At 41.8% G+C, this 27,058-nt stretch overlaps 1 protein-coding gene across 1 annotated transcript in view; it reads right to left on the minus strand.

Annotated features, from left to right (window-relative positions):
- The window catches only part of PCDH11X (protocadherin 11 X-linked), an 871,923-nt gene that overhangs the window by 804,166 nt on the left and 40,699 nt on the right, over positions 1 to 27,058 (minus strand). Inside the window, exon 2 of the mRNA XM_054996791.1 lies at positions 4,047 to 4,094. Coding sequence (XP_054852766.1) covers positions 4,047 to 4,094 — 48 coding nt within the window. The remainder of the gene's footprint in view (positions 1 to 4,046; positions 4,095 to 27,058) is intronic.

Below are 27,058 nucleotides of genomic sequence, written 5' to 3' on the forward strand. Positions count from 1 at the left end.
GATGATGATGATGATGATGATGATGATGATGATGATGATGATGATAAACTGCATGTATATACTGGTTCAAATCCCACTACTGCCATGAGCTCAGTAGGTGGCCTTGGGCAAGCCACTCCTCTCAGCCCCAGCTCCCCAGCTGTATTGTGGGGATAATAATAACACTAACTTGTTCACCAATAACACTAACTTGTTCTGGGTGGGGCACTAATCTGTCTAGAAGAGCAATATATAAGTGCAGCTATCATCATCATCACCATCCTGCTGTTCTACACAGATTAGTGCCTACTCAGAGCAGTGAATAAGGTCAATGTTATTATTATCCCCAAATACAACTGGAGAGCTGGGGCTGAGAGGAGTGGCTTACCCATGGCTACCTGCTGAGCTCACAGCAGTAGTGGGATTTGAAACAACAGAGTGCTGCTTGGCAGCTGAACTACTTAACCACTATGCTATAGCCCCCTCATGTGGCTATTTGCTCCATATTGAACATATTCATGCACTATACTGGCACTCACATGTTTTCATCTCACAGAGCAAGCAGTCACTCCAGGAAGAGGGGTCAATTTGAATCAGGAAACAGTTTCAGAGGGGGGGGGATCAATTCCCACCATAGCCATAATCTAGTTCAGCCATCCACAGCTACTAGCTGAATTGTTAAACCTATGGGGTATCTGATCATGGGTCTTTCACATCAGTTGGTAGTGCATCATATGAGCACAGAGCAATGCCATGCGGGCATCCCAGTAGCTTTGCACATTATGAACTGCACCTGTGTGGACTTCTAGCTCTGTGTCACGTTTATCACAGCCTTCTCTATCATGGATCATTCTTGCTTATCATGTATCTGCTTCTTTCATGTGCTGTAGTGATAAGATGAATGGCCAAATGAAAACCGACAAGAGCAGAGTTTTATACTGCACAAAATTTAAATCCTGTGCCTTTAAATTTATGGTCTGAATCAGAAATGGCCACGTCGCATCCGATTATTACAAACAAATCAAGATCAAGGTAATTCACTGTTTCTCTTTTCATCATAACACATTTCATGGCTGCAGTGAAAATTAGATTCTGAGTGTTAAAAATAATGCAACCATTACATTTGCACACTGAATAATAAGGATCCCAAAATAGGTTCTGTTGAACATGGCATGCTCCTGTTATAGCAAAACAGATGTGTGGGCATGGAGATAGACACTACAAACACATCTTTCTCTGCGCAGGGCAAGCAAGAATGATGTTTGAATATTGCTGGTGGGGGAATCAAATCGGCTTCATGTGAGATGGTATCTCTTTGGGCACCCAAGCCTAGAAATGTAATTTTAAGGTGGGGGGGGAAGCAGCAGCAAATACTTTCCCTAAGGAGGAAGAAGTGATTAGCATTCATCAATAGCAATCTCTCTGAGTGATGGAAAATGGTGCTGACAGGCTCCAAAGGGAACAGTGCCAGCCCTACTTCACCAGGAGCAAGGGAGGGAGTGATAAATGCAAGGCATTGAGGATGGAGGTGAAAAACAGGGGCTGGACAACAGAGCAATAAGAAGAGGCATCCAGTTTCCCATTTGCTTTTCAAGATCACCAGTGGCTGTTGGTATTTGCACCTGTAAGCCTGATCAGAGAAAGCTCAAGTCTAAGGAGCCAGGGTGTTGCGTGGGGACTCAATTCTACCGGAAACATCACAAGGTTATTTTCACAAGTGAAGATGAATGCATCTTTTGCTCAAAGTAGTGTGCAATGCAAATATAGGACCTATATTGGATAAAAGGCACATTCATTTGTAAACACCTTTCTTCCAATTTACCTATACATTAAAAAAGGTTACGTGCTTACTCAAGTAGCATGAGAGAAAATCAATGGTAATTTAACCCCACAGGTGAAAACGATCACATGTCCTCTGCCTAATCACAGTGTGTGGGGGAGTGAAAGGTGGCATGTTTACTCACTGGTGAAGCAAGGGCAGTTTTGTACATGCTCAAAAGTTACCTTTTTACTGTTGCTTGGTGTGCGCAAAGAACAGCAAGAGCAATAACAACAACAACACCCTTGTGCTTATATCGCTCTTCAGGACAACTTAATGCCACACTTAGAGCAGTTCACAAAGTCAATGTCATTATTATCTCCAGAAACAGACATCTTGTGAGGTAGGTGGGGCTGAGAGAGCTCTGAGAGATCTGCAACTGACCCAAGATCACCCAGCTGGCTTCAAGCAGAGGAGAGGGGACTCAATCGCGGTTCTTCAGATTAGAATCCTGATGCTCCTAGAGTCCTAGATTTAAATCAGACACTTGGGCATACACAAGCAACACTTTAGGTTATCACGAAGCCTATGAGAAATTGCAATTGATCACATTCGCTCCTCCTTTCCTTTGCCTATCCCCTTGTCTCATGCCTGGCTATTGAAATTTACAGGACAATCCTTAAATGGATTTGAAATCAACAGGACAATCCTTTCAAAGTCCATTGGCTTAAATGGATTTAAAAGGATGTGTTTCTGTTTAGGACTGCACCATTCAATTGTAGCTCCTTAGGAAAAAGGTCCTAGAAAACTGATGCCAATCACAGTGGATAATACAGAACTGACTAGGATAGCTGGGTACATCTAATTGCTCTGGTGTTGTGCGCTCCAAGTTGCAAACCTGCATCAGGTAGACTGTCCCATACTAACATGTCATATTTGAAATTAACCATGGAAATGAGAGGAATTTTCTCCAAGTGTTCTTGTATAACACCTTATTTCCCCCCTTTAAAGCTTTCTAGTCACAAATGAGTTCATAGAAGTTATGCTTTCTTTGAAATCAGATTTTATGTACTGTCATGAAAAAAATGTGTCTTTTGTCATGTGCAGTTGTTGAAGAAAAGCTAAATGGAGTACGTCTTTGCATGAATTAAAAATCTGTGTGTTGTAGTTGCAGGAGCTAATGACAGAATAGTCAGTGCACATCTGTCAAGTTGTGTGCAAATAGAGAAGTGAGGGAAGCTCGCCCCCCCCCCCATTTTCCACTTCTGCTACGTTTTCCTGCCAATCTGGGGGAAAATAAGCAGCATATAGAATTCCAATGATTTTGCAACCAAAGCAGGGCAGGGACGGGGAGGAACTGAACGGATGGATGCAGCTCTTACGTTATTTACCACAGTGAGCTATCTTTCCTTCAGAATAAAGGGGCTGGAGATATGCTTCTTTAAATCCAGCATAAGACATCTTAATAAAACCCTGAGTAATATAAAAGTGGAGTATTTGGCTAATAGTAGCAGGATATTTTAAAAATAGAACACCATTGATGTTACCTGTGCTTTATAAAAAAGCCCAAAAAAGATATCTGGTCAGTGCCCTGGGAAGTGCACAATCTAAATTTCTATAAGCCAAGGTGTATATTACCTAGTGTTGGCTCACTGGGGTCACATGCAGAGAATGGACTTCGTGAATACCTGCTACCTGAGATTTTTTTGCACTGGAGATGCCAGGTGTTGAATCTGAAATTTCTGCATGTAGGGTGGAGTCTTGATCCATCTACTGTCTACTCTGAGTGTCAGCTCAGCAGCCCTGCAGAGTCTTGGGTAAAGAAATGCCTCCACCAGGAATCTGTGGATGCTGAGCACTGGACCTGGGGCTTCCTGCAAGCTGAGCCACAGCCCTTTCAAATGAAAATGGGCATGTGTGGCCAAGCCACTTGATCACACACACCACGGGATTTCTTCTCACCCATGGCATCATCTTTAAATACATTATTTTTCAGTGGAGGCACTTCATGCATTCATGCTGTAGATCATAAATAACTGAGTAAGCGAGATGAATATATCACCAATATATTGGGGCCAGCTAAACCCCAAACCCAGCATCATAGAACATATGACTCTCTTATAAATATCAATGTTTATACATTTTGCATTATAATATTTCAAATTGCAAGATTCTGGATCATAACCCTGAAATCTGGAATAAGGGCCAGATGCTACAGTGCACCATGACAAAATGTTACACATTCAAAATCAAAAAAATGATTTTACACATTTATTTTTAAGAGATTTCTAGCTTTTTGTATATTTACCTGTTCATTTGTAATGGATCCAAAGGTCCTTTTCGGAGCTGTTTTGGGCTGCCATGGAAATAAACAAAATGAGAAAGTTTATTTAGATGCTTTGCAATGAATCAGCAATTTTAAAACAGAAACTCACTCCTCCTGGAACATCCAAACTGTTCTTCCTCCTCTCCTAAACAGTCATGCTGATACATAAGATTAGGCTTGCAATATCCTGCAACACACTACTGTAAGATATAGCACTTCCGTGTAAGGAGCATTTGGACCGAGGGTGAAAAAGCAACTTAACATGTTGATGTACAATATAACCACAAGGAGAAAAACGTACAGGATTAAACATGGACATCCATTCAAACATACAATAGAACCACAGTTGGAGACTGGTTTGATGGACCACACCCTCACATCCAAATCCCTGATGCTTCTTTCTGCCTGGGTTTAAAGTTATGATTGATTCATTAACTCAGAACTAATCCAAATGAATTTAGTTGTGTACACACTGCCTGTTTTTACAAAGTGTACAGGTAGTTATGATAACACAAATTGGGAAAGGAAAAGGCTGAAAAGAAAAGCAAGCATTTAGGGGGGCAAGGTAGCTGTTTTCAGAGAGTTCTTAGAGGTCATGGTTGCCTTGATAAGGATTTTTGCTGATACTCTTTCAATTTAAATGTCTTTTTGGGGGGCGGGGGGAGAAATTCATCTGTGATTGGTATAAATGTGGTTCATTTTTGGATCTGTGTCCTCCTTCATCTCATAAGGCATGAGGTGTCTGAAATGAGCCAATTTGCCTGTCTTTGACTGTTTTGCTTTGATTGGCCTCAGCAACTTTCTTTGTGTGTGTGTGTGTGTGTGTGTGTGTGTGTTGAAATGTAATTTGAGGTTTTATTTTGATTTGGGGCAAACATTTTGTTAATACCCTTCAAGTTTTCGTTCCAAATGCAGGACAAAAATACTTACATTAAATAATTAAATTTTTAAAAAATGCTGCATTGACTTAAGAAAAGTACAATTAAAACGGTTGGTTACATTGAGCACCATTTTGGGATTTAAGCAACCAGCCGATAAGTCAATAGAGTGTAATTGGCCTATCGAATCTGATGGATCATCAGAATTACCAAAGTAAGCGCAGTCCTAACACATTGGATTGCTTCTTCAATTTTTAGTAGAAGAAACAGCATAAAATACCGATAGCAGTATGCCGTGTGGAATATTGCTTTAACTATAAAAAGGAAATTACACAACTTTATGATTTTTTTTAAAATTCAATATTAAGTGCAGGGTCTATATCTTGCAACAAATCTTACAAGTAGAAAACTATCACAGCCTAGGAGAACTAGGCTTTCTTTAACGATGTAGAAAAATATTTTTAAACACTCTTTGTAAGTGTGGCGTCAGGGTTTTGGAACCATTTTTTCCCCCTAAGGGACACACTGTTAGTTTTAAATAAGTCAGTGGATTACACTGCACACTGAACTGCAAGCACACTACAACTAAAACCCAACAAAGTAAGATGGTCACCAATTCCTGGATTTCAACAGGCATAAATCTGTGCTAGATAGAGGCCAGTTCCATTAGGGCTATTTCTAAGTCTATATACCAATTCACACTTACTAGGGAATACATACTATTGAACACAGTCGGATTTTTCCCTCTAAAAGGACTGAAAGGATCAGGCTATTAAAGCTATATGCACCAGTCCAAAGCTCTCAGTGCTCAAAATGTCTGTAGAGCACATGGCTCTCCTCTGCATGCCTGTGGAGCAGTCTCCTATGGTGCAACGAATGCATATGTAACGAGTCATATGAAGCATGGCACCAGCAGATAATTATTGGGACTATGAAGCATATTCATTTTGCAAGACCAAATTTCCTCAGAAGTTTCTATAGCTAGAAAACGTCTGCAGTCAGAGCTGCAAAGAGCCATAATGGACCGCCACAGACAGACTGTGCCCCCACAACCCGATCATCATAAGAAAACAAGTCATATGACTTAATGGTAACATCACCATTCTTACTACATTCATACTCTGCTTTCCTTCCATTATGGGACTCAACGGGATGAAACTAACATTCTCAGACGGTTTCCTATCCAGTCACATGCCTGTATAGCTTCAGTAAGCTTGCTGCATTCCCAGCAGCGGCGCCAGGGTTTTCAGTGTCTGCGGCCGGCTGGTGGGCCGGGTGCCCGCACACACACGTGCGCCCGCACACATGTGCCTGCCTGAGTGATGATGTCATGTATAACATCATCACGGGGCGTGCGCCCCGCCGGCCTGATCACTGCGGAGGGCGGCTGGGATGGCGAGCTGGTGGTCTCTGAGCTCTCCCACTCAGTTGCCCTGCGCCGCCACAGATGCCTGCCCGTGTCTGCTGCGCCCGGCCTGGGGCATGTGCTGGCGGCAGCGGCAGCATGGGGTGGGAGGGCTAGGAGGCTGCAGTTCCATGGTATGTGCTCCCACCCCCTGTGCCTCCTATGGCACCCCCTCCGGCACCCCGTGCCCTGAGGCCACCACCTACATGGCCTCAATGGGCACGCCGGCCCTGTGCATTCCATGCCTCTTCTTCCAACAATACCGTAGCGCTCAAGTAGGGTTGCAATAATCCAAGTAGTGGCTGGAGATCTCCTGGAATTACAACTGCTCTCCAGGGAACAGAGATCAGTTCCCTTGGAGAAAATGATTGCTTTGAAGAGTGGAGTCTCTGGTATAATACCCCACTGAGATCTCTCCCCTCCCCAAACCCTGCACTCCCCAGGCTTTGCTCCCAAAATCTCCAGGAATTTCTCAAACTAGAGTTGGCAACCATATATCCAAGGTACAGGGTACTAATTTTACCCTAGGCATTGTTTATGGAAATGTCCTTTATATCGACTGTACTAATCTCACACTGTGTAACCCGCTTTGAGTCTCAGTGAGAAAGGTGGACTACAAATGGCATAAATAATACCAATAATAATAATGTATATCTTATTCTTTTCCCAAGGAGCTCAAGACAGTGTACATGGTCCTGTTTTATCACCATCATGTGAAATAGGCAAGGGTGAGAGACAGAGCTAAGCTACAAGAGATGAATTACACAAGGAGGAGCACATGAAAGGAGTTGCAATGTTACCTGGGAAGCTGAATTTTAAAAGAGATTGGAAGGGTCCATCAATTTCCCTTCTCTACAGATTGCTGCTCAGAGAGTTTGTTAATTTCCTCTTTGCCTCCCAAAGGCTCTGTCAATTTCACCTCCCCCTTCTAAGAGGCAAAGAGGAAATAAACAAACCTTTTGAGCAGCATCTCCCTTGCTCCATAGAGAGGGAAAATTGACAAAGCCTTCTTATCTCTTTTAAAACTCAGCTTCCCAGCTAACACTGCAACTCCCTTCACCTGCTCCTCCTTGTGTAATTCATCTCTCGTAGCTTGGCTCGCAGTGACAATACCAACGTCACACATTCGTCCCCTTCCTTCACCTCAGAGGCTGCTAGATTTCTAGCCAAACACTAGAAGTACATTGTCCAGCTTTCCAAGAAACCTGGACTCTCTGAATTTTACCCCCACAGCATCCCAACCTCAGTGGCCTTGGCTACAGCTGCTGGAATCCTCCTGTTAAACCTCTCTAGACAGGCAACATATGACAGCATATTATAGCAGCAGTTTTTCTCTCATCAGCCCTTCCATTGGCTATTTTTTTTTAATGGTAAAGAAGCAGCATCAAAACAACTCAAGCACCTGACACATTCTGGCAACCCATGAGTTTTTCATCTTTTAAATCCCAGACATGGAGAGCTCCAGTGACTTAAATGTTAACTGGATTCAACAGTTGTAAGAGTAAAGAGGCAGAAAACACCAGGAATATTTTGAACATACATTCAGGCTACTGCCCCAGCACTCCATCCTAGTGTCAAACGAATACAGCAGTAAAAGTAACACAGAGCAATGCCAAAATTTTGATAGCAAAGGCTCTTAAAACAATGCATATTAATATCTATAGTTTGAAATGACTTTTTTTGCATTGCATTTTGTTATCAAGAGGGAGAGATCTATTTTTCCCTTATTCAAAATTAGCACACTGAATGTAAAATGTGCAATTTGTACAGCACAAGCTAGCGACTGCTGGGAACAGATTAAATGCAAGCATATTCCGAACCAGAGCAGCGTGAATGTGGCAACGGTAATAAAGGATGCAGGTCCTCTGTCTGCTGTCATTTATCCAGTGTGTAATTCAGATTTTCATGCATTCTGAAAGATGAAGCCACATTATTCTGCTTTCCTACCTAAAGCAGCACAGATTTTCCTGCTCTGCCTTCTCTAAAAAGGTGGGTAGCCTGGGTTTCAATCAATGGATAATAATTGAGTATCGGTAGCACACACCTGACATTCATTAACACATTAAAGTTTATACCGAGCCAGTGTTTCTAGTGCTTCAAACATGGGAGATGGTGGGGTCTCTATTGTGGATGAGGAGTCCCTTCCAAAGAGCACATCAGCCCAACTAGGAATGCCAGGCCACTATCTGGCACCCCCAGGGCAAGAAATGTACTTGACATTATACTACATGTCCCGACAAAAACCCTAATGTGAAATCAGCATTTCAGTTGACACTCGAGAAACTCTATGGTAACACTGCTGGCAAGGGTAATACAACAGAGTTTCTAGAGCGTCAGCTGACACACTGATATCATGTCCTGGTTTTGCCAGTGTCATTTCTGCTCCCCACTGTTCTCCTGACAGCCTTGGAGACAAGGGAAACTGGCAGGAGAATGCCCACCCGAAGTAGGTAACTGGACTCCCTAAGCCCCATGCACCTCCTCCTCCTTTTCCCCTGCCCCTTTCAGCCTTGGAGCAAGCAAGGGCCTTAACTGGATGCCACCATTCTGGTTTATGGGAAAGGGCTCAGATAACCCTCCCTGCTTCCCAGGCCACTCCCTCTTTGGTGAGAGCATGCTCTGCTGGATGGCTGAAATTGGGTTGCTAATTCCAGGTTGGGAGATTCCTGGAGATTTGGGGGTGGGTGGGGTTTGGGAAGGGGTGGAGCTTCGGAAGAGGAGAGAGCTCAGTAGGGTATAATGTCATAGAACCTACCCTCCACAGCATCTATTTTCTCCAGGGGATCTGATCTATGTAGTCTGGAGATCAGCTATAATTCCAGGAGATCCTCATGTCTTACCTGTATGTTGGCAACTCTAAGGCCACTCCATTCCTCAGCTTAGGGTTCCCAGTCCCCTGGTGGCAGCAACGGATCCCCCACTCCCAGCTGCTGCCACCCACCACCGCTTACCGGGCTGTGGTGTGTGTGTGTGTGTGTGTGTGCAGGGAATGAGTCCGGGAGCTCTGGAGCACCCCCCCCCACACACACTCAAAAGCCTTTGTCATGCTGGGAATGATGTCATTCCCAGCACGACAATGAAGGGAAGGCCTTCATGAGGGGTTATTTTCTTTTAAATCAACCAGAAATGCTTTCCTATTTATTTCCATTTATCTTATCAGAAAATGTCTGATTTGTCTACATATTTCTTTTATTTAACAGTTCCAAGTATCGCTGCTCTTTCATGTTTCTTAGGCACAATGCAATACCTTCTGCTGAGATGAAAGGACGTTATAGTACAATCCCCCGAGAAACGCTTTTGTAATTATTGTGAAGATCAAGTTGATTCAATTGCCCATATCCGTTTTTCGTTGTCCCTGTTATGTTTCACTCCATAATCAGTATATTACTCCCTGGACTGACTGGCTACGGAACATTTCAGAACAACAGAAATTAAAGATCCTACTGTCAGGTAAGACAAAAAAGTGTACATGTGATTTAGCCATATTTACTTACGCAGTTATAAATCATTCATAAAATACTCCGACGAACAGCATGTAGGCTGTTAAGTTCCAGTGAAAGGGAAAAAAATGACTTTGCTTGTGTGCTCAGTAGTAACCCCCAAGCTCACATACCCCAAGACACACACCCCTCATGCCCTGGTTTGGACCCAGGAGACCTGGCAATCTTACCTCAGCCTCTGCCAAAACTAATGATAGCGTCACAGAGTGGTGTCATAATTATTAGGGATGGCAGCTGGTTTTCACAAAAATACTTCACACATTTTAATTATTTCACTTCATTTATAACTAGAGTTACCAATTCCATATTGGAAAATTCCTGGAAATTTGAGGGATGGGGCCTGGGAATGGTGGAGTTTTGGAAGGGGAGGGAAATCAGTGGGGTATAATCGCATACAGTCCATCTTCCAAAGCAGCCATTTTCTCCACAGGATCTGATCTCTGTCATCTGGAGATCAGTTGTAATTCCAGAAGATCTTCAGGCCCCACCTGACACCCTTATTTATAATCCACCTTTCTCACTAAAACTCAAGATAGATCACAATTAAAAAGAAGAAGTTCAAACAGCAAGGACCCCAAATACATAAAGCAGTAGGATTGGAATTACAGAATTGGAAAACAGTACAACCGTCAAATCCACTTAGATTTCCTTTCTTAAAACTATTATATTTGCCCTGCTTATGGAAAAAAAACACCAGTTGCAATCAGTTTAAATTTCTCAGCCTTCCTTATTGCAGAAACCTTTAAAGATTTTGCAATGAAATGATGCCATCCGTATATAAAATAGAACTGTAATTTAGGGTTTTTTCTTTTCTTTTTAATTATATACACATATGTATTGTTAATGTGTCTTATGTTTAGAATGTTGTGTTTTTTCTTATTCTCTATGTTTATTGTTTATAGTTTATAGCGATTATGTTATGGTTTATACTTTATAGTTTAAATAAAGAAAATTCAACCTAAAAAAAAAAATTGAAATAGAACTGAATTTTCTTTGAGGAAATTCCTTTGGTTTCTCTGGGATTCTGTTGAAGTTTTTTTCAATGCAACAGATTGAATTTAGGGAGGGGGGAGTGAGATGGAGAGCAAATGAGGATTAAAACAACCCTAAATGGTTTGAAGATTTCCCACACTGCATCTCCCATGAAACAAAGCAATGTGTAATTACACAGCATATGTTTATATTTTGCATGCAGTGTTTTGGTTTTCTCATTTTGAACTCGCCCTTCTTTTTGTATATATGTAAAGCAATTAAAGATGTTTGAATTTCACATTAAAACGATTTTAGCATTCTTTCATTTCTTGAAGAAATCAATATTCAGCTCTTTAAATGGTTGTAAACTACTAGGAATCAGTCTATTAATTGTTGCTGATTGCGGACTTGCTCTTTGTGTGGAAGAGCTTCCAGGGAAGAGGGCAGCCTTGCCCACATTACAGACTTAAACTGGTATGGCAGTTGTCTGTCTTCCCAGGAACCATAAAAACTGTGGTTTTGTACGAAGTAGATTTGGGGACAGAGGTCTAGGAAACATTCTTATGTTTTACTTTTGTTTAAAAAAGAAAAGTGTTATGAAGCACTGAGGTCATACTAAAAAGTCATTTTGAAAGAATGTTACAGAGTAAATGAATACCATGTACAACAGGCACAGAACTAAATATGTAAACTCTCGCTCAGGGGCAATGCTTAATCAGGTTTTTGAGTTTTTCACAGTGGGGCCATTTCACACAAATATCTTTTCCTCTTGAATATGAGGGCCAATCTTTGTGTTATTGTCCCCTTGTGGAGTCCATATCCATGCAGTAACTGCTTTGTGCTTGTGATGACTGAATAGCTTATGACATGGGTCATTCAAAAGCACACACAGGGTTTTCCTCATAAATGCCAGATTGATCTGGTGCCAGCATGAAGACTCTCCAACACAATTTGGAATTGTAGGCCTCCAATCCCAAATGGAAATAGCTACTAGTCTGTGCATTATACAGTCAAATTAGTCATTTAATTGTACTGCAAACCAATGAACTTCATGAAACTATGTCAGGGGATCACTTTTCATGGCCCAGAAATCTGGCACAACTAACTTGGTAACCCCTAATATACATGGAGGCTGATGTCTTTTGTCTTTTATCACTCTGGTCAATAAAAGAGTGGTGGATTTGTTAAAGAAAGAAAATGTAGATGGAAAAATTAAGAAAGAAATAGTTCTCTCTATCACAAACAATTAGTTACACTGAGAGACTTTTACACAAACCATACTGAACAGAAGACTGATTCTGTATATGAAGGACAGATCAGGATATCAGTTATGACTGTGCTTTGCTCTAAATACAACAGTTTCTCTAAAGCCTGAAGGAAAAATCAGCTGTCCCAGAAAAAAAAATCTCCCCTTTCTTCAGTTGTACAATGTGTGTCATGAAGGGATGGGGGTGGAATATTTACACTGGCATACTAGGCAGGTTCCACGGCCATAGGGCTGAAGCCCACTGAAGAAAAGATGTGTGAAAATTACAGCTGTAGAAGTTTCTACAACACTGAAATGCTGCGGTCGGGGGAGTGGGAAACGTCACGGAGGCCAGCAAGTCCCCTAGGCAATAAATCCGTGGGACTGAGAGATCAGAATGCTTGTATTGGGATTACATTAATCATGGGATCTTTCTGGATCATATATCATAGTTGGGAGTCACAGGCACCAAGAGGCTGTTAGTTCTATATATATATCAGTTGGGCAGATATAAGCATTTAGAGGCCAGGTTAATGTTTTTTTTCTACTCCATGACATTTATTATAAGGATCCTGAGGAAACTCGCTTGTACACCATACTACTGAAGAGGAAGCCACAAGGTGAGACCCTCAGAGAATGTGGAATCCTCAAATGACTGAAACCAACATTGGCCAAATCCATTAAAGAATCTGCACAATATTATTAATGTTCAAAATGAACCAAGACCCAAGTATTTTGCCTGTGTTTTCCATATGGGGAAGTAGCTTCTCTGAACTATATTGTTTTATTGCTGTTCCACTTAATTTCTGTTTAATTTTTACTGGATATTTCTTTCTGTTTCTTGCTAGCCCTGCCCTTCCTACAAGGAGCTGAGTACATGTTTCTTTCTATCTTCTCCTTTCCTTCATTTTATTCTCAGAAAAACCCTGTGGGGTAGGTTAGGGTGAGAGTGAATGGCTACTCATAGTCACCCAGTGAGATTCGTGGAGAGCAAAGTTAGAACTTGGGTCTGCCAATTCCTAATCTGACACTATGCCACTTTAGCTTTGCTTTTGACTTGACCTTCAAAGCCAATCTGGTGAGTTCGTACCTTGATAGTTTTTATTTGGATCACTATATGTATTTGTGGTTTTGAATTTTTTCTGGGAGGTTGTTCTCCCCCATACATTTTCTGTCTTCTTCACTGTGGAACAGAAATTAATTTAATTTAATTTCTTCAATTTATAGTTCGCCCTCCCAACACAAGTGGGCTCAGGGCGGATCACAACAGACTTAAAATACACCACACAACTAAACACATCCTCATTAAAAGCATAAATAATACATGTCATTCAGTTAAAATGTATACTACAACTATATAAATACAAATATAAAAACAAAGAGCATGGCAGCACGTAAGCATTTTACAGCAACTATGTGAAGGACAAGAGGCAACATTGGGCAGGAGGGTATAAGATTTTAACCCCCTCACCAAAGGGGGGGGGGCACCGCCTAGCATCAACCATATGCCTGGCAGAACAGCTCCGTCTTGCAGGCCCGGCGAAATGCCAACAAGTCCTGCCAGGCCCTGGTCTCGCAAGACAGAGCGTTCCACCAGGCTGGGGCCAGGGCTGAAAAAGCCAGGTGGGCCTCCCTAGCCTTTAACAATTCCAGAGAGCCTTTAACAATTCCAGAGAGAAGCACAAAATCAAACCACAAACCTTGGAAGGCAACATTCTTGAGAACACTGTTATAATATTTGTGTAATGTCCATCTTTTTCCAACATTATAAAAGAAAACAAACAAATTGCAAGACTCAGGATGTTTCCAATTTGTAAATGCAAAGCATTATGGAATGCATGAATGGCACCCCCTCCCAAATAACCTATGCATGGTATATCATACATACATGTTAAGCCTTACTATAAACCTCTGGATTTTTTAAAAAAACTCTGCAAAAAACAGAGGAAATCATATGCTGAAAATCCTCTCAGAGAATCATTTCAAGTCTGGCAAATAAAATACATTTTTTTGTTTGCATTTATTTAGGAAGGAATCATATTCCTTGGAAGGTGCCACGGTACTGCCTACTGGAAAATAATAAATAACAATGTTTCAAAAGTTATAAATCTGATAACATTGCCCAGAAGAAGCACGGAGTTACCAGTAAGTGCTAAAAATATTTCAAAATGAGATTGAATTCTGAAAAAAACTTATTAAATAAAGGCTGTTTACTGTTGTGATCACAGAATACTAGGGATGTAGGAGGGGGAAAAAAACCTTATTTCCTTTACATTTCGAATATCGGACTCATAAACAGGCCAACTGGCTCTTTTTCCTCATGTCCCAAATGTGATCTATTATCCTTGAAAATTCATCTTGCTAAAAGTAGCCTGAAGCTTTGGATGTTTGAGGAGGAAATAATACTGGAGATGTTGGCAGACCTATAGGCAGTGATACCAGACCCCTTCTCCCAGGCAACTGGAGTCATGCGAGGCCTCAGCACCTTAGGATTTCTTTCCAAACATTTTTTTTTCTTTCACAATTTTAACTGCCAAGGTAGCTTTATTGAGAAGAACAGAGGTGGAGGGAGAGAAAACTTCATCCCTTTTCTCCCGTTTGTTTTCTAGCTGGAAAAGCCATTCTTGAGCTGCTTTCACTTCTGACACCAGAAAAAAATGCAAATTATGCAAATCCATAATTTTTCTCCCAGTAGAAGTGAAAGCAGATCAGAGATGCCCCCCAGTAGAAAACAACAAGTGAGAAAATGGTTACATTTTTCTTCCCCCATACACAGAGACGGGATTAGGGCTACAGGTTTGGAAATCCCTGGATATTTAGGGGTGGAGCCTGGGGAGGGCAGGTTTTGGAGAGGGGAGGGGCCTCAGCAGGGTGTAATGCCACAGAGCCCCTCCTCCAAGTAGACAATACTGACCTTGATGGGCCAATAATCTGGTTCGATATAAGGCAGTTTCAAGTGTTCAAGTGTGGAGTAAATAGTTGTATGGATTGGGGGGGGGGCACCATAGAGAGCAATAGGGCAGGGGAAATGGTGGCAATTTAGATGAGACTGGGAAATATCCAGACTTTCCCAGTCTCAGAGTATTCACTTGGCTTTGCTGCAATCTTTAAAAACCAGCATACCAAAGCAATTTTTGGAAAGATCACTGCAAATCTGGGAAAAGCCAAAAAGTGCACAAATGTACCACAATATTGTGCTGGGGAGGGGACACATTTCATATTCACATTCAAGCCAGACCAAGCATCTGGTATATAAGCAAGTTTAAACCAGAAAAGAGATTGTCAAATATCAATAGCATTGCTAAGGAATTCAAAGTACACCCTGACTTTAACGTCCAAATTCTTAACGTGTACATGGAGTTTTGATCGAAATCTCTACAATGCAAACCTTGATAAAATCTGTGTAAGAACAGAATTGCTCTAAAATTTGTGCAAAGAGGCGTTTTTGCTTTTGAAATTAAGAATTCTGCAATTTCAGATTCTTCTAAAGCTAACCTAAGTGTAGTTGAGGAAAACTACTTGTGTACAACTGGCAACCCACATATACATCCCCATGCACATCAAAAGACAAATCCAGCCACTTCAACAGGATGCAAATGACCATCCCCACACAGGTCACCATGCACATCGGATGCAGAATGGCACGCAGAACACTGTGAAACTCTCTTCCCACTTGGCAGGGGGAGGATCACACAGCCATGTGTGTAGAACTTAGAGCGTATTGGTCTATTTCAAGGCCAATGTTCCTGATTAAGAAACAAGATTTCTCTCTCTCTCTCTCTCTCTCTCTCTCTCTCTCTCTCTCTCTCTCCATCTCCAGCAGAAGCACCTGGATGATTTGTAGTGACAATACATGAGATTATTGTCACCTTTGTTCATCCACTTCTTCTTTCATCTGCTTATAACCTTCACTGTGTGTCATGTTGATTTAAGTCATAATCCTAGGACAAGGGTCCCGTCTTTATTTGTGAAGAGTGTTTTTCACACGTTGGTAGGGGGGAAAGAAATAAAACAAAGTCGCTTTTTCATAAGTCCTTTCACTCACTCCTTTTTAAAAGACAAACAAGTGCATAAGGAGCATGCTGCAGATACTTCCAGAGGTCAGAACATGCCGGTGCTCAACTTGATCATGAAGCCAATCAAAATGGAACCATCTATTTCAAGCAGCCAACCCAAGCAGTCATACCCCTCTAACAAGAGGCCTCTCCTTCAATAACCAGACTTTCCCACCTCTATTTCAGAAGGTGTCTCTGAATTTTACATTATTCATACAGTTGTTGTGGCAAGGAAGACGTATTTATACCTCACTTTCATGAATGGGGGGAAGTCCATCTGATTTTAGTATTAGGGATAGGATCACACAACTATGATATATTGATATAGAGTGATATGATAGAGTGATATAGGCTGCTTCCACATTCTAACTGGATTGGCTTTTCCATACAGGACAATTCAGTTGCAAATTATTGTTATAGCACAATGACAAGACAATATCCATGGGTGTGCAGATACAGCCCTGATTAGCTAAGAGCAAGCACATAATACCAATTTTATTTTTATTGCGGGTCAACCACATTTACCTCTCTGTTTGTAAATTAATAATGAGATGCATTTTGAACTGATGCCCTGCTTTTGATGCTTGCACAGTTGGTTGGTATTCATCAGCCCAGGCAGTCAAGGTCATTGGCCACAGGTGGAGCATGCTCAGAGCATACTTTAACCCCTTATTTTTGTCTCAGTAAAAAACAGTTCCTTCTTTTTCAATAGCTGAAATTGATTCCAGGTTGCTTTTTCCAAATAAAAGGCAAAGTGACCGAACAATGGTTATGTGTGCTGCCAAGCAATCCATTCTTCACTCTCATAGAACTTGCACAGTTTTAGGCCACTCCTTGCTTCTGTACACCAATTCCGAAGTGACATTGTGAGAACATGCAGGCATCAAAATAGTACAAGCTGATTTAGAACCCTTAATGAAAAACTCCCCCCTAACACCAACCCCCAATAATTCACAGAGGATGCTTAGAATAAGCAGCTCAAACACTATTGGAGCAGAATTTACCCATTGCCAATGACAGCACCCACAGTGCAGATGGGGAAAAAAAGTTTGCCCTGCAACCTCAGTAGAGCAATTGCAGGTCACATAGAACCCTTCCATTCAGTGGAAGGGCTAGCTTGAATTACAGGTTCTCGCCCGACATTTGTTACCTACTGATGGCCAATTCATATGTTCAGATTTTATTTTTTTTTACTTTACAGACTGGATCTGTATTTTGTTGGCAGCTCAACTGACATTACCATGTGTTGACTATGTGTCAGCAGATTTTTCCATGTTTCTGGATTGCCAGTGTCTGCAAAATTTACACAACTGCTGCTGGAAAAACAGGACTTCTTTCATCCCTTACTCAAGCTGCTAACCGAAAAAGTATCTTGTCACTCAGCAAACATACTCGTTTCAATGCATGAACTGATTACCAGTGAAATCCTGGTAATTTCACTGTAAAGCTGCAGAAATATACTTTACAGAAAACAATGATTTTGCAGAAAAAAGCATGCTCTCTTTACTTTTAGAAAATGTATGCATGTGTCACAGCTGCATCCTTCTTAGAAGTATCCCCTCCTGCGCAAAACCGAAGGAACAGTGTATTCTGCATTGTTTTGCTAATAACTGGGCATCTTGTTAGTCAGTCAAAAGGTTTTTAATTGGAACGTCTAGCCAATGACTCAACTAAGCATTGCAGTCTGGTATAAATTCAGATATGTGTATAAAGGATGGCAGAGAGAGATTCCCTTGTTTTATTCTTCTAAAAACAGTAGGAAATAAGGGTGGAGTTTTTTTGGGGGGGCAGCAATAGAGCACACTGCACCTTGATAAATTCATCACTGAACAACCTATATGCATTTCTATGTCAGAAAATCACCAATCCAAAATTTTAAAATTATGCTCAACAAACTATTTCACATCTCCAAGGCATATGGACATTTGAAGGAGCCATCATGTAAGGGAGGAGCGCCAAGGAAACAATTTGTTATTATGCCAATCAATGTTTTAAAAAGAAAAAAAAAGGACTTATCTGCTGAAGGAGATGTGTGGCTGCTGTAATTTAAAGGGAAAGACATGTACAACCCATCAGATTTGCCAAATGATATTAATTAAGGAAGATAAGAGTCTCAAACTAGCTTCTCATCCCTGAGAAACTCAGCAATTAACTGGGCCACTTTCCCTAATGGGGTTACACATGCATCAACATTGACGTGAAACATCCTATACCTACAAGCGTTAATTCTGGGTAGCCATGAAAAGTCTGGCATAGTTTTAACTGGAGAGCATCGCCACAGCTTGCTTTGAAGTGTCCAAGACTGTCATCCTCCCATTAGCTGGCATGAGATTAGTTTAATATGTTTCTGAATTGTTGAAGAGCTAACATTGGAGGGGGGGGATGTCTTGTAAATCATTTCAGGTTAAAGAGGGAGGGTTGGATCCAGCCAACTTTTTCATTCAATCTGACATGATTCCTCTCCAGACTTTAGCCCCATCCCACATGGCTTTTTGTGCTTGCGAGTTCTATGATGCTTAGCACAGGCTTTCTTGGTTGATCAAAGGGGATTCTCCTAGCCTTTCCAAAATCAAAAAAAAAAAAAAAAGCTGGTTGGATCTAATCTGGAGTGACTACTTCCCAGCTAAATTTGGTGTACAATATTGTGCTGGTGGCACTGGTATGGAAATGATTCTGTTCTCTAATCATATCATACAATATTGGCCCTGAAGTACATTTACTACAATTTGTATAATATGAAGTCACTTTCAGCCTACTAACTTGAGAAAGGCTAAGAGACTACACACACAAACACACACGCGTGTGCATACATGTGTGCGTGTGTTTGGAACCACCACTTCTCAGTTCCTTTGAGTCCCTACTTAAATCCCACCTTTTTCCCACAAAGGGCCAAAATGCCTTTTAAAAAAAAGCTTACACATACATATCTGTAATAAAGTACACTGTCCCCTATTTATCCTTGTCTTTAGCTCTTTCTGCTGTCTTCCTTGTCTCTCTGGTCTCAGTTTTTGCATCCAAAGTTCCCTGGGGCAAAGCCCTGTATTTTTGCACTGTGTGAAGGCCATCGATATTGATGGCAAGAAAGAACAGGAGTTGTCCATGATACTGTATGGGAAGATCTTACCAAGGTCTTTGAAAAAAAACCCTAAAATTATATCCAAGAGACTCTTTCATCAGAAATACTAGTAAAATTATTGTAGAGTACGTCACCTAACTCTGTAATAATAGAACCAGTGCCGTGTAATGGTTAGAGTGTTGGACTGGGATCTGGGAGACCTGGTTCAGTTCCCCACTCTGCCACGGAAGCTTGCTGGCTGTTCTTGAGCCATCACATTCTCTCAGCCTAACCTGCTTCACAGGGTTATTTGGAGGATAAAATGGAGGAGAATGATGTAAGCCACTTTGGGTCCCCACTGGGGAGAAAGATGGGGGATAAATGAAATAAAATAAATCAAAAGTAATACCTGCATCTATTGACTCTTATAGATCAAAGATCAAGACACTCTTAGCCCATCAGTTTTCTTTCACTGGAGTAATAATAATAATAATAACATTTGATTTATATACCACCCTTCAGGACAACTTAATACCCACTGAGACCAGTTTACAAAGTATGTTATTATTATCCCAGCAAAAAAACACCTTGTGAGGTGGGTAGGGCTGAGAGAGCTCTGAGAGAGCTGTGACTGACCCAAGGTCACCCAGCTGGCTTCAAGTGGAGGAATGGGGAATCAAACCCGGCTCTCCAGATTAGAGTCCGGCGCTCTTAACCACTACACAAAACTGGCTCTCGCAGTTAATCCTATCCTTACCCAGGGGTTAGTGGAATCAGGCTGAAATATTCCTGGAACCACACTCAAGCATTTCCATTCTACCTGTGGTTTGGCTTTCTAAGATAAAATCAATTCATAGAGTCCATATTCAGTTTTACAATATTATGGAGACTTCCCTTAGAAAAGCACAGAAGAAGTAGGGGGGATTTTCAAAGGGGATTTTATCTATCTTCTAACAATATAATTGTGTGGGGGGCAAGAACTCTCTTGGGTGAACAAAGCAAATATAGGAGTGGAGAAAGGTAGCAGTAATAGAATGCATTGTGAAGCAGAGCAATTTGGTGTTTCTTCAATTTAAGCTTAATGTGCATTTGGAGATGCACATCTCATCTCTTGCCACTCTGTATAGCAATATTTGATTATATCCCTTCCTATGGTACCCTGCTATTGTGGACATCCAGCCCAGCCCAGCCCAGCCCATACATTACAGATGTTTGCGTGATCAGCCAGTACTGTCACTGTTTCAAAGATTGTTAATTACAGGAATTCACTGCCATAGGTGGTCATGATGACCACTAGTTTACTTGAATTTAAAAAGAGATCAATTTCATAAAGGCTATGTCCATCAATGGGTATTAGACATTAGATTAAAAGGAACCTCCATGTTCTGTGGTAATAAGTTATAACCCTCTGAATACCGGTATGAGAATGGCAAAAATAGGACGAGATTGGTTTTCCTGGCCAGCTTGTAGGCTTTTGTATAAGGCTGCCAGCTGTGCAGAACAAGATACAGCAGCACTCAACAGACCACTGGTCCAATCCAGCATGACTGTTCTTATATCTGTCTAGTCAAGCCAAGTTTTGTTGTTGTTTGTTTTGTTTATAAGAATACCAGTATTGGGCTCTTCTGTCCTGTCTCCAATGCCAACCAAGATGATTTTTTTTCATTGGCTGTATCCTTGGTTTGGTCCAAGGGACCAATATTTTAAATCAAAATTGGATTCCTTTCTTCTGTGCCCTTCCTTACCTCTTGGGGATTTCATGTTCACATGAGCTGCTTGGTGACTAATCTCTGTAGACACAATTTTGTAGGCTCTCAGATGAGCTAAAATGTATACTCCGTCATGAATTTAAAAAGATAAGATCAACACTGTCTACACTGCAGGGATTTTGAATTCCTGCCTGGTTCAGGCTAACTGCTATTACACTATGAAAAATCATAGGTGTTACTTCACCAAGGCATCTTCCTAGAGATTTACCTACTCTCCTAGAGTAAGCTCCCATGATACTTCAGACTTCTTTTCACCGTGCCTTCTACCAAGGACCTCAGGGCTACATTCATGATTCAGCCCTTTCTCCTTTGACCCTCTAAGGTTAGGTTAAGTTGAGAAAGAATAATGGACTCAAGGTTACTAGTGAGCTACGCAGACGAAGGAAGATTTGAATCCAGTTTTCCCCAGTCCTAACACCATGCCATACTGGCTCTATCACCTGTAGAGAAGAACTGTGTTGACACAGTATCATCATACACCATGAATTACTCAGATTCTTGCATAGTTTATGGGATATGGTGAGATGTACATAAAGTAAATGTTTATTAAAAAGAGAGCTCTTACATCTCTATTGAGATGATAAATTGTCCAATTATTTCCACCTATCAGACATACAGAATCAGCTTGCAAGTCCACTTCCTTTCAGATTTCCTGTCAGCTCACTGACAGGATGCACTAGCAGCCGCTCAGACCTGTTTGACAAGTGATGACAGAATCTTTCAGACAGAAGTGTGTCAAGAACCACATGACAATGATAAAAGTACGGTTTTGTCTGAAACACATTTCTGATGAATAGATTTCTTCTCCCTTTCAAGTCTTTCTTCCTAGATAGAGTAACAAAACCAACTGCACCTCACATATCTATATTTCTTTATACTAGAAGGACAAACGGGGTGTATCCAGATGCCATGAATAGGTGGTTTATTTATGAGGAAAATGAGACAGGACTTATATATTCTTTTCCTTCACATGAACACGCATGAAGCTGTATTATACTAAAAAAGACCTTCGGTCCATCCGGGTTAATATCATTGACTCAAACTGGCAGCTGCTCTCCAGGGACTCAGGAAGAGGTTTTTCAGACGTGGTCCTTTCAAATGGAGATACCAAGGACTGAACCTGGGACCTTCTGCAAGCCAAGCAGATGCTCTCCCACAGAGCAATGGTCACTACCTACTTTCCTTTACATGTAGTGTAGAAAATTCCGACAGAGAGTTCCACCAAGTTGGGGACAGGACTGAACATGCCCTGGCCCTGGTTGAGGCCAGCTGAGCCTCCCTGGGGCCAGGAACCACCAGCCTGCTGATCTCAGCACTCTCCAGGGAGTGGAGAGGCGGTCCCTCAGGTATGCTGGTCTCAGTCCATTTAGGGCTTTATAGGTTGGAACTAAAACCTTGAACCTGATCCAGAATTCCATGGGGAGCCAGTGTAGCTGCTGCAAAATTGGAGTGATATGAGCCCTGTATGGAGTACCCATCAGGACATGTGCAGCAGCATTCTGGACCCACTGTAGTTTCCAGGTCAGACCCAAGGGAAGCCCTGTGTAGAGCAAGTTACTGTAGTCCAATCTGGAGGTGACCATTGCATGGATCACTGTTGTTAGGTCATGGGCAGAGAGATAGGGGGCAAGTTTTAACATCCTTTGCAACTATATTCATGAAATGGAAGAGGTTGGGCTCTGAATCAGGACTCTGCTGGTTCAAATTGTTCTCCTGCCTTGAGCTCAGTAGGTGGCTTTGGGTAAGCCACTCCTCTCAACCTCAGCTCCCCAGCTGTATTGTGAGGATAATAATAACACTGATCATGTTCAACAATCTGCGTGGGGCACTAATCTGTCTAAAAGAGCACTATATAAGCACAGTTATTGTTATTATCATTCTAATAAAGTGTACACTTTTTTGGTCAGGATTGTAACCAGTGTGTTTAAGCTGAATTCCCATGCTTTTGTTCCAGAGCACTGTCTTGAAGTCTCCTCTCTTTATTTCAGTTCCAGCTGTTATTTTGAAGCATCGACTGAACAATACCATAAAGGAAATAAAGCATTATGTCTCAGCTTTAAGAACACCAAGTTTTGAGAAAAAATAAAGTCCCATGCAATGTTGTATATTGCGCTAAGAGTACTATTAGAATATGCTGATTTTTCTGACAGTAGTAAAAAAATATCTCTTTAATAACATAACAACAACATTTGTTCTATATATCATCCTTTAGGATAACTGAATGCCACACTCAGCGTGGTTTACAAAGCATGTTAGTATTATCCTCACAACAATCACCCTGTGAGGTAGGTGGGGATGAGAGAGCTCTGAGAAGCTGTGACTGACCCAAAGTCACCCAGCTGGCTTCAAGAGGAGGAGTGGGGGATCAAACCCGGTTCTCCAGGTTAGAGCCTTGCCACTCTTAATCACTACACCAAACTGGCTCTTTGGATTTGTAGTAGTAGTAGTCAGAGCAATATGGGACTGGATCATAGAATGCAATGTCTGGACAGAGGAACCATCAAGGTAGGAGAGTAATCGTGTTGTTCTTTCTCATCAACAGCATGAGTGACACTAATATGGGAAGGTGCCACAAAAGCCATGCTTAAATGCTGCATTGGGACTGCCACATGTACCTAGACCAGTGTAAAGATTTCTTTTAAGAACTCCTTGGTAGACCTGACACTTGTATGACTTACAGACATGTAAAGCAGCTGAACAATGCTACAGCAAATCTTTACATATGGAGCAAGCAGGGATGATTTCAAGAAACTTACATGTAAAGAGCCAGTTGGTGCCGTGTTTAAGAATGGCAGGACTCTAATCTGGAGAGCCAGGTTTGATTCCCCACTCCACCCTCCGCTTGAACCCAGCTGGGTGACCTTGGGTGAGTCACAGCTCTTCCAGACCTCTCTCAGACCCAGCCACCCACCCCACAGGGTGATTGTTGTGAGGATAATATAACACACTTTGTAAACTGCTCTGAGTTGAATGCTGTTGTTGTTAAAAGAGCCATGATTTGTCTAGACCACATGGTTCTTCTGTACAGATGCGGCATGTGGCAAGGATGCATAACATGTGGGCAGAATTAAATAACACGGGCTAAACCACATTCTCATTGTCCCAAGCTGGCCCTGCAAACTTGCCTGTTTCACAAAGAGTTGGGGGAGGCAAGCATCCTAACTTCTTCTACATGCCTGGGAGTCCATGTGAAATCTTAAAATCCTGCAAACTATAAATAAAATGCTTTTTAAAAAACAGCTTGTGTTGAGATTTGTCCAGCTTTCATTTGTGCTTTGAAGACTCAGTTTGGACTTAAAGCTGATCTCATCCTGTACTGGATTTCTAGTAGTGGGACAAATGGCCATGTCATTCCCTACATCTTTTTTATAAGCCTGTCATTAACCCTGGATTCAGAATAAAGACAGGTTTCAAGCTTAGCCTATTAGAAATCAGGGTGGGGTGGGGAATTGGATTGGACTGCTAACATCTTGACCTGTAAAAATGGAGAGAAAAGGAAAAAAAAAACTATATTTGAACAGGAGTACATCCTACTGATGATGCTTAGAAGAGTGCTGGGTCATGACATAAAATTGAAAGAAAGAAACAGATGAGAAAAAATTGACAATGTACTTGGTTAAAAGGGGGGGGGGTACTCTGAGTCTGGAATGGTCATAGCACTAACACATTTCACATTAGCAGCTGTAACCATAAGAAAGTGAAAGCAAGGTTTGCTCAGATACTGATAGTGAATGAACCACCCCTCCCCATAGAACCCAATAGTCATTTCTTTCCAAATGCTCCACAATGCTAGTTTGCACATGTATCAAAAGCATTTGTAGAGTTAAAACCTTCATTTAAAAAAGGGTTATGTGGCTGTGAACCACATTAGAGTATTAAAATATTGCAGGAACTAAGTGTGCTGCTGTTTAAAAACAGACACACACACCCCAACAGGGGCCTGGTGAAAGGAAGGAAAAGGACGAGGGACAACAAACCAAAGTTCAGTCCAGACAAGACTGAGGTGCTGCTGGTCAATGACAAAGCCACTCAACAGTCAGCCTGTTGTGGATGCTTTATCTATGGCTATTTCTCAAAAAGGATGAGCTGGCCATGATGATCTATGCTCTGCTTTCATCCAGGATTGTGCCTAAATAGACAACTCCACCCTGTAATGGTATCAGAGGGGCACAGAACTTCAGTCTGCCTTGGAAGGTCAGTGTACTCATCCTGGTGCAGTCAGTTATCCATCTTGCAAAGTCATATGGCTTGAAAGGACCACCTTATGACAGCATTATTCCACACTTTCTTGGAAATCCTTGTGGTTACCTCATTCATAGGTAACCTGATTCTGAGTTATTTCATACACAGTAGAGCTGCTCCCTTGTTGTGCTTTATTGAAAGTCATACAACGAGATGGCACACGTTTCTAGAGGAGCATGGTCCCAGCCCTCTTGCAGAGCACAGGTAGAATACAGTACTACCTGGATGGAGAGGCAACCAAGGCAAAGTCTGATCAGAGACCTGTGGAGTCTGGGTATAGCTCCAAGAATTCTGTCCTGGGGTGGTTCAGCATCCACCTGAACCATTCAGTAGCATTCTAGGCAACAGATCCAGCTGTGGAAGAAAGGTTCTAACTCACTCCAGAGAGCCAAGTAGACTGTCCCTCCAGAGAACAGGCGTGCTTGCAAAGAAAAATAATGGGAGGTAGACCTGGCCTCTGGACATCACATCTACTTGTTATAGACTGTGGTTCAGTAGACCTGGCCTCTGTACAACAGGTCTATCATCTGGAAAATACATGTACATGTGAAAGAGATGGTATGTGTAGTAGTCAGAGTGCCTGACTAAGAGCTGGGACACCCAGGTTCAAATCTCTGCTCAGTGATGTAGTTTCTATGGGTGACTTCTGGCCAATCACTTGCAGTCCTGACTACTCCACAAAGTTGTTATGATGACAAAATGGGAGGAAAGGGGAGATATTTGCTGCTCTGACTGTCCTAGGGGATAAGTGGGATAAAGACACGCCATTCACACCTAACTCCACATACATGTACATATGCCCATACATGCTGTCAAGTCAGAACTGACTTATGGGGACAAGGGGTGAAAACTGAGAAAGTTTTCATCATAAATTTGTATCCATGTTTTTGGAGGGGGTGATTTTTACCATGACTGATTATTTCCAGGCAGGACATTACTGGTTTGGATTCAAATCCATGTGTTTTTTCAGCTTCTGGAGTTCTGGGACTGATATTTTCAACTGGGAATGCATATGAGGGTCTAGGATAGCTGTTTATAAAGTTTATAATGACACTAAATTTGCACAGAACACAGTCCTTTCTAATCTAAATAAGTAAGTTTCAAGAAGATTGAACAAAGGGGGTAGATTTACAGACCCCCCCCAAAGGAAGTCCACCTCTGAGCCAAAAATGGCCCTCAAGAGCAGCCAGCAGGACAGCTCCAGACAGCCACCAGCATTTTAAAAAGCCATCTACATTCATGTAATTTCCTTACTTTTAGAGTGACTGACAATATTTGTTTCCCTTTCCACAGAAAACTATGCATTTTCCTCCTTTCCTTGTAGTTTGCTGTTTCCTTTCAGAAAGTGACAAAGATTTCTGTTGCAGTCCTCCACCACCATCCTATCAGTCTGCCATTATTTCTTGTAGCGAAATTTTTTTCGGGGGTGGGCGTGGAGTCCCTGTTTGTTAACCCTGTTTGTCTAAGAAAGACCTCCAAGTTTATTTATTGGACAAAGGGGGTTGATTTTACAGACCCCACAATTAGGTCCCTCTCTGCACAGCTCCACTAAGTTCTCTCTACTGTTTCTTAAAATGGCCGTCAAGAAGCAGCCAGTAGGATAGCTCCTACCAGCCATTGTTGCATTCTGTCACACTCATTTTGTTTTCCTACTTTTACGTTGACTGTTATGAGGGAGGCTTCCTTTGCAGGACCACCCCCCCCCCCCGGCCAGCCACCATTATTCCCTATGGAGGACTATTGGGAGGGGGACCTGGAGTCTTTTCTACTTTCAGATGGAGGGAGGAGCTCTCTCTCTCTCCACCTCACAAAGGACAGGGTAAGGAGGATGGCAGCTCACTGCAACTTGAGCCTGGCTAGCAAAGCTCTTTA

This window comes from Eublepharis macularius, chromosome 13 (assembly GCF_028583425.1).
Source record: "Eublepharis macularius isolate TG4126 chromosome 13, MPM_Emac_v1.0, whole genome shotgun sequence".
Lineage (NCBI taxonomy): Eukaryota > Metazoa > Chordata > Lepidosauria > Squamata > Eublepharidae > Eublepharis > Eublepharis macularius.